Consider the following 12,506-nt stretch of genomic DNA (forward strand, 5'->3'; position numbering starts at 1 on the left):
CGAGGCCCTTTGAGACTGAGTGAGACCCTGTTTCTAAATTAGAAAGAATTAAAAAAAATAGGGCTCGGGGTGTCTCTCAGAGGTAGAATGCCCCTGGGTTCTATCCCTGGTACCTAAAAAAAAATTGGTTGGCTTGAGTTATGTTTTATTACTATTTTCTCAAAGAATGAACTTGTGGGGTTTTAAATGTTTTTTCTTTTCTAACTCATTAATTTCTCTTATCTTTATTATTTTCATCTCCATGCTTCTCGTAAGTTGATTATATTGTTCTATTTCTAAACTCTTGAATTGAATGCGTAACTTAATTCATTCCCATTCTTTCCTGTTTGATGATAAAACTCCTCAAAGTTTCTCTCTCCCTTCTGGATTTGAGAGTTAGCAGGATCCCTGAGGCATCGATCCATATTTCTGTTTATCATTATTTTCAAGCCTTGATATAATTGTTATGGTGATTTCCCTTCTGGTAAAAGAATTATTTATGAGCACATTAATATATGTTCTCCTTACCCCCACTTTCAAGGCATTATCTAATTGCTATTTTGATTTTCCCCTTTGATTAAAGAATTAATTATGATTGTATCATGCAAGTGGTGGTTTTATTCCTTTTTCTAAAAATTATTATTATGTGGTACTGGGGATTGAACCCACGGACACCCTCCCTCTGAGCTACACCCCAGCCCTATATTCTTTTATTTTCAATCAAGATCTCGCTAAGTTGCTGACAGCCTCACTAAGTAGCTGAGGCTGGCTTTGAACCTGTGATCCTCCTGTCTCAGCCTCCCAAGTACTGGGATTACAGGCGTGCGCCACCAGGCTCCGCTTCCTTTTTAATATTTACATATCACGGCTAATTTCTGCTTTGTTGCATTTTATTATGCTCAGTAATTGGAGGATCTATTCATGCTTTCTTGGGACTTACCATTTGGCTAAGTTGGGTCATTCCAGTAGATGCTGGGTAATAGAGGGTCTGGGCTTGGGCAAGTCTAGTTGTAAGTTCCCCAGGGCTTGTGCTTTGGTTTTTTCTTACTTGGACTGTCATTTTTCTTAATTTCTTTTAGAAGACTCCTATTGGTATGCTCATATTTCTTAATGTTATATTTATGTTCATAACATATCTTAAATATATATATATATATATATATATATATATAGTTAAGCAAATATATACATAAGCAAATTTTTATATATATAAATCACTTATAGCAAATGGTTCATTTTCTCCTGTTTGGTATTATTTGCTTTAAATTATGCTTGCTAGTAATACTGGTCTTCTTGACATATTCATTCAAATATTTATATTCATTCTCTCTCTCTCTCTCTCTCTCTCTCTCTCTCTCTCTCTTTCTCTCTCTCTCTCTCCATTAGGATCAAACCCAGGACATTCTACTCCTGAGCCCTTTTTATTTCTTATTTTTGAAACAGGGTCTCACTAAGATATAGCATTCTGGCTTCAAACCCGTGATCCTCCTATCTCAGCCTCCTAAGTACTGGGACTGCAGCAGCCACCACTGCGCCTGGCCTGGCTTCTTGCTTTCTTTGTGTTTACATTTGCATGATATGCTTCTGTCTCATTTTTCTCTTCTCCAGAGCTGTAGATAACATTGCTATTGGTGTGCTCTAGGGTTTAGTACATGCTGAGACTTATTCTGGAAAAGGTTTTATTTTTGAATAAATAAAATAACAAATTCATATTATTATAACTTGATATGATTTCCTTCCTGTCATCTTGTTTAATATTTATGCTCCTTTCCTATGTCTTGTTTCTTGTCTTTTTTTTTGCTACACAGAGTTCTTTCTGAGTGAGTCAGACAGGACAGATTTTGTATTTATTTCTCACTTGATTACATTTAAACTCTACTTGGGTATATTTCTCTGATTACCAGTGCTGAGACTGAAATCATGTTAATTTCTCCCTGCATAAGATAAGGAAGTTGGCCCTTCTCTATTTGCTTTTATCCCTTCTCCTCTGCCTTTGCTGATGATATTGGTCTGTTGTTGCATTTTTTTACTTCCAGCTTCTTATTTTATATTGATTTGTAGCAATATTTACAGCAGTCATTTCACCTGAGGTGTATGTTTTAGTGGTTCCAGTGAACAAGTCATAAATTGTTCTCAGAATTCTAGACACAGTAAAATTGCCTTTGGGAATTTAAAGCTTTGAAAAGGAAGTGGGAAGCCAGGTACCAGGGTGGTGTGCGCCCGTAATCCCAGTACTTGAGAGGATGAAACAGAAGGACCACGGGTTCAAAGTTTTGCTCAGCAATATAGCAAGACTCTGAGCAACCTAGCACGACACTGCTTCAAAACAAAAATAAAAAGGGCTGGGGGTGGAGCTCAGAGAATGCGGAATTGTTCTGTCAGGCGGAGTCTGCGGTTTCTACTTAACAGTCCTTCTCCAGTGTGCTAAGGAATTTATTATTATTATCATCAATAGTAAGCTGGGCATGGTGAAACACACCTGTAAACCTTGTACTTGGGAGGCTGAGACAGGAAGATTGCAGGTTCAAGGACAGCCTCCACGAGTCGTAAGACTCTCATCAAGCTACTGAGACCTTATTTCAAAATAAAAATGAAAAATAGGGTTGGGGCTGTAGCTTGGAGATAGAATGCCTCTGGATTGAGGGACTCCAGATAACGGAGAAGAAATCTCAGTGGAGTCACGGAGGTGGTCTAAGTTAAGGGGAGGGAGAAGAGGGAGGCTCATAAATGGAAATACTACTCTTGACTATGTGTACATATGTGAAAATACCAATGTCACTCTCAGTGCTCTGTGTTAGGAAGGGGAGATGAGGTGGGGGCAGGGCTACTAAGTGCCATGTGCGTGCACATCACTGTCGACTTGACTTACATAATGATGTGAGACTGTAATGTACCAATAAAATCACATTAAAAATGATGCCTCTGCTGGGCGTGGTGGCGCACGTTTGTAATCCCAGTGCTTGGGAGGCTGAGACAGGAGGATCATACAGGTTCGAAGCCAGCCTCAGCTACATAGTGAGGCTCTCAGCAACTGAGTGGGACCCTGTTTCTAAATAAAATATAAAATAGGTTTGAGAGTGTAGCTCGAAGGTAGAAAAGCCCCTGGGTTCTACCCCCAGTACCACAAAAAAAAAAAAAAAAAAAGTGCCTCTGGATGAAATACCACAAAACAACAAACAAACAATAGTAATAATAGTGTAGATACTTTTTGCCATGGCTGCCTATCAGAATCATCTGGGGAACTTAAAAAAAAAAAAAAAGTATAGCTGTGTAAGGCTGACTTCAAATCTGCTGTGTCTGGGTGACTGATGTTCAGTAGGTTCAGGAGCCCCGGGGCTTCGTGGCTGCGGAAGGACATTCATCACGGATCTGCCTGTGGCCTGTCTGGCCTCCATGGGCTCCGCTGCTCCTCCAGCTCCTTCGTTTGGAGTCTGGAGCCAGGTTCCCTTGCTGGCAAGGCAGGCTGCACGGTCTCTCAGCATCCCCCTGCGCTGGGTCTTCTCCTCCACGCTAAGCAGAAATCTCTTCCTGTTTCTGTCTTACATATGGCAACTGACCTTTCTTACCAACTCGGATGCAAATTTTGACCCATTTTTCCTTCTTTTCAGTCCCTTCTGTCAGCAGTGGGCGTGGGAAGTGGAAGCCAGCTGTCTTTGTTCACACTGCCATCTTCCCCCGAATTCCGACACTAATGGCTGTGTTATGGGAGCGTCGCTTCGAGTGGGAGCTCTGCAGACAGTACTGCTTCTGCTCCTTTTGCTGACAGGCAGAGACTTTAGGCAGGCAGTCTTTCTTTCTTTCTTTCTTTCTTTCTTTCTTTCTTTCTTTCTTTCTTTCTTTCTTTCTTTCTTATACTGGGGGTGGAACCCAGGGGCTTCCTACCTCCGGGCTATACTCCCATACCTATTTTATATTTTATTTGGAAACAGGGTCTCACTAAGTTGCAGAGAGCCTCACTATGTAGCTGAGGCTGGCTTTGAACCCGTGCGATCCTCCTGTCTCAGCCTCCCAAGCACAGGGATTACGAGTGTGCACCACCATGCCCAGCTTAAGTGGCATTTCTTACATACATATGTACGTACACATGCCTACATTTGGTGCTCTTCAAAATCATATGCATACATGTGGTTATTTTTTCTCTGATATCCTTATGAAATTTTTAAAATAAAGGCTGTGAAGATAAAAGAGAGAACCTGTAGAACAGGTCTTCAAGTTCTTTCTCCTAACCCAAAATGTTACGTTTTCCAGTTATAGTCAGGAGCATCTTCTCTCAGCTAATAATATTTTGTATTCCATGTCAGTAATATTGAAAATGCTGTGGACAATTCTTATTTTGGCTAAAATAATTTATTCTCATCGTTAATACTTCCTAGGTGGCAGATACTTCCATGGGAGAAATAGGTATTGAAGATGGTTATAAATCTGGACATGGGTGCACATCTGTAATTCCAGTATTAGGGAGGCTGGGACAGGAGGGTGGCAGGTTCAAGTCCAGTGTGTGGTAACTTAATGAGACCTTGTCTCAAAATAAAAAATAAAAAGGACTGGGGTATAGCTCAGAGGTATGTCCCTGGGTTCAATGCCAGTACCTTGCCCCTTCCAAAACTAGTTATAAAATAGCTTATTTTGCCAGGCGTGCTGATGCACACTTGTAATCTGAGCATTTGAAATGCTGAGAGAGTAGGATCATGGTTTGTGGACAGGCTCAGCTACTTAATGAGGACCTTGGCAACTCAGTGAGACCTGTTTCAAAATAAAGAATAAAAAATAGGGGCTGGGGGTATAGCTCAAAGGTAGAATGCCCCTGCCCCTGGGTTCCATCCTCAGAAACACACACACACACACACACACACACACACACACACACACACACAGCTTCTGTCTGATAGAAGCTTTTTCTCAGTAGCTGGGATGTAGATCAGTGACAGGAGGTGCAAGATCCTGACTTTAATTCCCAGGACCAGAAAATGAAAGAAAAACCAAATGACTTTTTCCTCATTGGTAGAAAATGTAGAGGCTTGTTTATTAGGAAATTGCTTTTCCTTATGGCAAAATTTTTCTTGTTACCCTGGACTCTGAATTTTTTAATTCATTGTAAGAACCCCCCCCTCTTTTTTTGTGGTGTTGAAGATTGGACCCAGAGATATTCTACCTTCAAGCTACATCCTCAGCCATATTTTATTTTTATTTAGAAACAGGGTCTCACTATGTTGCAGAGAGCCTTGCTAAGTTGCTGAGGCTGGCTTTGAACCTGCGATCCTCCAGTCTTAGCCTCACAAGTACTGCCAAGTACTAGGATTACTGGTGTGTGCCACCATGCCTGGGTAAACCTCTTCTTTCTCCTCCTCCTCCTCTTCCTCCTCTTCCTCCTCCTCCTCTTCCTCCTCCTCCTCTTCCTCTTCTTCCTCCTCCTCCTCTTCCTCTTCCTCCTTTTCCTCCTCCTTCTCCTCCTCCTCCTCCTTCTTCCTACATTAAGAAAATAAAACATTGAAAGAATGAATTTGCCTCTAAGAGGTATGAGATGACTTTTCTATACAGAGGCTAAAACAGGTCTGCCTTCTGATTATTTTGTGGCCTTAGCTGAACATAGCTGGGTAGCTCTTGAGATACTATCAGCTGAGAGCAAGTATCTTCCAGTCAGGCTAGCAATTTACTGGTCATTTCTAAGTTAAAAACACCTGCCCTGAGACTGAACCCGTGGCTTTGATTTTTATTCTCCTTTGCCTTATTCTCAGACTGGCATGCTCACCTTCATGCCCTTTAACTATGAACTATCCAAGAGCACAGCAGAATTTTAATATTTCATTTGTGTTCTCTCTGTCTCTCTGTCTCTGTCTCTGTCTCTCTCTCTCTCGCAGTCCTGGGGATTGAACCCAGGGGCATTTTACCTCTGAGCTTCACCCCCAGCCCTAATTTATATTCTTTTATCTTTATCTTGAAACAGGGTCTTACTAAGTTACAGAGGACCTCACTAAGTAGCTGTGGCTGGTTGTGAACCCCAATCCTCCTGTCTCAGCCTCCCAAGTACTGGGATTACAAGCGTGCGTCACCACGCCCCGATTCATTTGTTTTTCTTAACAGCCTATGCTGTAAAAAAGCAAGGCAGATTATTTTATTTCATCAACAACGAGAAAACTGAGGTTCCAAAGGGTCCAGGGGCTTGGCTGAAGTCATATGATGTCGTAGAGCCAAGTCTGCATACACCAAAGTTAATGGTCTTCCTGTGAAGCATCCTGCAGCTCTCTGGAGGTGTCGAAGTCTCCCTTGTGCTTAGCCATGATGTTCTGTTTTGCTGAGATGGTGTAACCTTCCTATATGTTCTCTCTTGTTTTATAGATGATCTTTCAGAAGATAATGGAATCTTCAATATTTCAATATTTAATGAAACGTGTTTGAAATTGAACAGACATGCTAGGAAAGGAGGATCAGAAAGAACATACCAAGTAAGAAAATCTCTTATGTGATTGGTCAATTAAAAATCTGGGTGATTTCCCTAGTATTAAAAATCTGGAAGCTGGGTGTGGTGGCGCATGCTTGTAATCCCAGCACTTGGAAGGCTGAGACAGGAGGATCATGGTTTGCAGCCAGCCTAAGCTACTTAGTGAGATCCTCTGCAATTTAGTGAGACCCTGTTTCAAAAATAAAAAAGAATAAAAGGTAGGGCTGGGGGTATAGCTTGGAGGTAGAATGCCCCTGGGTTAAATCCCCAGTACTTAAAAAAATTCTGGGTGACTCAGAGTACTTAAAAACTACTAAAGGATTAAACTAGATAGTTGGTGATTTTTGTGTCTAGAGAGGGATGAAATGAAAGACTAAATTGAAAAAAAGACAATACATTTGGTGACCTGCTCCCATTTTACCTGTCTGGCATTTCACACTTACATTTTATTTTATTTTAGTGCATTTAATAAATATAGCTTGTTCTTGCCATCAAATTCATTTTGGGCAAGAATCTACAAGGAATGCATTGCAGGACTACTGATCCTCATTCAACTTGATCTTTTTCAAACATTGTAAGTCAAATCATAGGTAGATTCAGGCAGGAACTGAGATTTACTTTTGTGTCATTTTTTAGTATCTACCAAATTGTCTGGCAGAGAGAAGTAAGTATTAAGTTAAAATTAACCCATGAAGTCTCAATTTTCAGTTCTTATTTTTTGTGACTGACTAATCTTACTTAGCAAAATGTTCTCCAGTTCCATCCATTTCCCTGTAAATGATGTAATTGTGTTTTTCTTTATGGCTGAGTAAAATTCCATTTTGTACATATCCCATAGTTTTGTAATCCATTCCTCTGTTGATGGACATCTTGGCTGGTTCCATAGTTTGGTTGAGTTTGTTGGGTCTTCTAAGTATAGTATCATGTCATTTGTAAATAGTGAAAGTTTGACTTCTTCTCTTCCTATTTGTACTCCTTTGATTTCCTTTTCTTGCCTTATTGGTCTGGCTAGAGTCTCAAGTACTCTATTGAAAACAAGTGGTGATAATGGACATCCTTGTCTTGTTCCTGTTTTTAGGGAGAATTCTCAAAGTTTTTTCCTCATTTAACATGATGTTGGCTGTGGGCCTATTGTAGATTGCCTTTATGATGTTGAGGTGTATTCCTTCTATTCTGATTCTCTGCCATGCTTTTAGCATAAATAGATGTTGAATTTTGTCAAATGCTTTTTCAGTATCTATTGAAATAATTATGTAATTTTTGTCTTTGGTTCTGTTTATGTGATGAATTACATGGATTGATTTCATATGTTGAGCCAGCCTTGAATCCCTGGGATGAACCCTACTTGGTCATAGTGTATGGTTTTCTTGATGTGGTTTTGAATGCGTGTTGCTAGTATTTTGTTTAGCAGTTTTGCATCCAAGTTCATCAATGATCTAGGCCTATAGTTTTCTCTCCTTGAACTGTCTTTATTTGGTTTTGGTATTAATGTGATGTTGGCTTCATAGAATGTATTTGGGAGAGTCCTGTTTCGATTTCATGAAATAGATTGAGCAGTATTGGGATTAGCTCTTCTATAAAGGTTTTATAAAATTCACTTGGGAAACCCTCTGGTCCTGGGCTTTTCTTTGATAATAGGATTTTTATTACTATTTCAGTCTCTTTGATTGCTATTGGTTGGTTTAATTTTTTTTAATTTATTTTTTTATTGGTGCATTATATTCATACAACTTATTGGGGTAAAAAACTTGTGTGTATAAACATGTACTCATCGCTGATTTAACCCCTACCCAAATACCAACCCATTCCCTCCCCGTCCCTCCCTTCCTTGCTTGGCTTAGTGATTGACTTCGATATGTTTAAGTACATTATGTGCTTTAGAGATTTTTCTCTTCCCCCCTCCTTTCTCTTCCTTTAGGTTATCTTGTTTGCTCCTCTTTTCTCCCTAACTCTCACATATTAGGGAAAGCATCTGATTTCTTATTTTTTGTGACTGACTAATCTCACTTAGCATAATGTCCTCCAGTTCCATCCATTTCCCTGGAAATGACGTAATTGAGTTTTTTTTGATGGCTGAGTAAAATTCCATTGTGTACATATCCCACAGTTTTGTAATCCATTCATCTGTTGATGGACATCTTGGCTGGTTCCATAGTTTGGCTATGGTGAATTGTGCAGCTATGAACATAGATACACATGCATTAGTTTGGTAGTTTGGTTTCTTTTCTTTTGGGTAGATACCCAGCAGTGGTATTGCTGGATCAAATGGTAGGTGTGTTCCCATTCTTCTGAGGATTCTCCATACTGTTTTCCAAAGTGGTTGCACTAATTTGCAATCCCACCAACAATGTCTTAGAGTTCCCACTTCTCCACATCCTTGCCAGCATCTGTTGTTGTTTGTGTTTTGAATGATTGCCATTCTAGTTGGAGTTAGGTGAAATCTCAGGGTAGTTTTGATTTGCATCTCTCTGATTGCCAGTGATGTTGAGCATTTTTTCATGCATTTATTGGCCATTTGAATTTCTTCTTTTGTGAAGTGTCTATTTAGTTCATTTGCCCATTTTGTTATTGGATGCTTTGTTTTCTTAGTGTTGAGTTTCTTGAGTTCTCTGTATATTCTAGATATTAGTCCTCTATCGGAGGGGTAGGTGGCAAAAATCTTCTCCCATTCTGTTGGCTCTCGATTGAGGTTCTTGATAGATTCCTTTGCTGAACAGAAGCTCTTCAGTTTCATGCAATCCCATGTATTGATTCTCCTTTTAATTTGTTGTGCCTTTGGGGTCTTATTGAGGAAATGTTTGTCTGTGCCTATGTGTTGTAGTGTTGGACCTATGCCCTCTTCAAGGAGCTTCAAAGTCTCTGGTTTAATTTCCAAGTCTTTGATCCATCGTGAGTTGACTTTTGTACAGGGTGAAAAAGTGGGATTAACATCCAATTTTCTGCATATGGTTAACCAGTTTTGCCAACACCATTTGTTGAAGAGGCTATCTTTTTTCCAGTGTATGTTTTTGGCCCCTTTGTCAAAAATCAATTGGCTGGAAGTGTGTGGGCTTGTTTCTGGGTCTTCTATTCTGCTCCATTGGTCTATATATCTGTTCTTTTGCCAGTACCATGCTGTTTTTATTACAATGGCTTTGTAGTATAGTTTAAAGTCAGGTATTGTGATTCCTCCTGCGTGGTTTTTGTTACTGAGAACTACCTTGGCTATTCTGGGCTTTTTGTTATTCCAGATAAATTTAAGGACTGATTTTTCTATGTCTGTGAGGAATGATCTTGGTAGTTTAATGGGCATTGCATTAAATCTGTAGATCACTTTTGGGAGGATGGCCATTTTAATGATATTTATTCTGCCAATCCATGAACATGGAAGATCTTTCCATCTTCTAAGATCTTCTTCGATTTCTTTTTTCAGTGTTTTATAATTTTCTTTGTAGAGATCTTTTACCTCCTAGGAAGTTGTCGATTTCCTCCAGATTTTCCATTTTGTTGGAGTATAGTTTTTCAAAGTAGTTTCTGATAATCCTCTGGATTTCTACACTGTCAGTAGTAATGTCTCCTTTTTCATCCCTTATCCTCATAATTTGGGTTGATTCTCTCTTTTTTTTAGTTAGGTTGGCCAGTGGTTTATCAATCTTGTTAATCTTTTCAAGAAACCTGCTTTTGGTTTTGTTGATTTTCTGTATTGTTTTTTTATTCTCTATTTCATTAATTTCTGCTCTAATTTTAATAATTTCCCGTCTTCTGCTGGCTTTGGGGTTCAATTGTTCCTGCTTTTCAAGGGCTTTGAGGTGTGTCGTAAGGCTATTTATTTGAAGATTTTCTGTTTTTCTTATGTGAGCACTCAGTGCTATAAATTTTCCTCTTAATACTGCCTTCAAAGTGTCCCAGAGGTTTTGATATGTTGTTTCTAGAAATTTCATTTTCATTTGTTTCTAGAAATTTCTTGATTTCACCTCTTACATCTTCTATGACCCATTCTTCATTCAGAAGTGTGGTGTTCAGCCTCCACATGTTTATGTTGTTTCTTTGGGTCTTCTTATAGTTGATTTCTAGTTTCATTCCATTATGGTCTGAAATGACACAGGGAAGTATGTAACATTTTTTAAATTTGCTAGTGCTCATTTTGTGTCCCAGGATGTGATCTATTTTGGAGAAGGTTCCATGAGCAGCTGAGAAAAATGTAAACTCTGCTGTAGTTGGGTGAAATATTCTATATGTGTCCAACAGGTCCATTTGGTTAATGGTGTTCTTTAGTTCTGAGACATCTTTACTGACCCTTTGTCTGGAAGATCGGTCTAGTATTGTGAGGGGTGTGTTGAAGTCTCCCAGTATTATTGTGTTGGGATTTATGTGTGACTTCATATCACAAAGAGTTTGATTTATGAAAGTAGCTGCCCCTATGTTTGGGGCATAGATGTTGATTATTGTTATTTCCTCTTGCTGGACTATTCTTTTTACCAGTAAAATGTGACCTTCTTTGTCTCTTCTAATAAGTTTGGGTTTGAAGTCTAACTTGTCTGATATCATAGTTGCTACTCCTGCTTGTCTTCGAGTACCATTAGCATGGATTACCTTGCTCCAGCCCTTTACCTTGAGTTTGTTCCTATCTTGTAAGGTGTGTTTCTTGTAAGCAGCAGATGGATGGATTCTGGCTTTTAATCCATTTTGCCACTTTATGTCTTTTTATTGGGGAGTTGAGGCCGTTTACATTCAGTGTGATTATAGAGAGATAATTTTTAATTCCCAACATGTTAAGATCTTATTTCTGTTTGAGATACTGTTTATTCTTCTTTGCTCAGTTGTCTGCTGAATGGGAATTCTTATTTCTTTGGTTCTGGCGTGTATTACCCATTTCCTCTTTGCAGTTAATCTCCTTGAGTACTTTCTCTAGCGCTGGTTTTGAAGACATAAATTCCTTCAGTTGCTGTTTGTCATGGAAGCTTCTCATTTCCCCATCTAATTTGATGGATAGTTTTGCTGGGTAGGAAATTTTTGGCTGGAAGTTGTTTTCTTTCAGAGTTTGGAATATGTTACTCCATGCCCTTCTGGCTTTCATAACTTGGTTTGGGAAGTCTGGAGTGATTCTAATTGGTTTGCCTCTGTATGTCACGTGGCCTTTTGTTTTTGTTGCCTTTAAGATTCTCTCCTTGGCTTCCACATTAGTCATTTTGACAATTATGTGGCGTGGGGATCCTCTTCTTTGATCCTGTCTAAAGGGAGTTCTATAAGTTTCCTGGACCTGTGTATCAACCTCTTGATCTATGTTTGGAAAATTTTCTGCTATTACTTCCTTGAAGAGATTGTTGATCCCTTTGGTTTCACCTTCTTTTCCCTCCTCTATTGCAATTATTCTTAGGTTAGCTCTCTTGAAATGGGCCCATATTTCTTCAATGTCAGATTCCTGCTGTCGGGTTTTTTTTTCTAAATTAGAAACTATGTGTTCATTTTTGGAATGGTCATCTTCAAGAAGCGAGATTCTATTCTCCATGTGGTCTAATCTGTTGTTTATACTTTGAATTGAAGCCTTCACTTCATTAATTGCATCCTTTATCTCTTTTTGACTCTCTCTAAATTCTTTTCGAAAGTCCTCTATTATTTCTAGAGTTATTTTCCTAATTTGATCTTCTAGCGATCTTTGGATTTCTTTGTTATCAGATTCTGATGTTGTGGGGTTGTGGGCATTCACTGCTCCATTGTTATTTCTCTTTCCCATGATTTTGGAAGTTTGTGCCTTCTCTAGGTTCTTCCCTGAGTCACTACGAGTTCACTTAAGATGTTCTGGATCTCGAGTCTGTGGTATCTCAGTCACCACTACTCCTTTACTGAGTTGTATCACAAAGTCTCAGACCCAGGGAGTCAATTGAGGCTGCTTAGACCGTGGGGGGTGCCAAGTTGGGTGTTCTCTAGCGGGGAGTTGTGACTATGGTATGATATCTCTGCCACTTCCACTCCCCCACTGGGCTGCACTGCTAAAATCTCCGACCCAGGGAGACTATCTGCGCAAGTCCCTGGGAGTGCAGTACTGGGATTTCTCCCCTTGGGGCCACAATTTGACTCACGTTTGTTGAGTGCGCTGATGGAGCTGTAG

The 12,506-nt window shown here is 39.5% G+C and overlaps 1 protein-coding gene across 1 annotated transcript in view; it reads left to right on the plus strand.

Moving 5' to 3' along the window:
* The window catches only part of SUSD1 (sushi domain containing 1), a gene marked incomplete at both ends in the record, with an annotated part of 127,605 nt that overhangs the window by 63,538 nt on the left and 51,561 nt on the right, over positions 1-12,506 (plus strand). The window contains one exon of the mRNA XM_080708912.1: positions 6,316-6,422. Within this exon, the coding sequence (XP_080565038.1) occupies positions 6,316-6,422 (107 nt within the window). The remainder of the gene's footprint in view (positions 1-6,315; positions 6,423-12,506) is intronic.

The sequence above is a fragment of the Muscardinus avellanarius genome, assembly GCF_963383645.1.
Source record: "Muscardinus avellanarius genome assembly, chromosome: 13".
NCBI lineage: Eukaryota > Metazoa > Chordata > Mammalia > Rodentia > Gliridae > Muscardinus > Muscardinus avellanarius.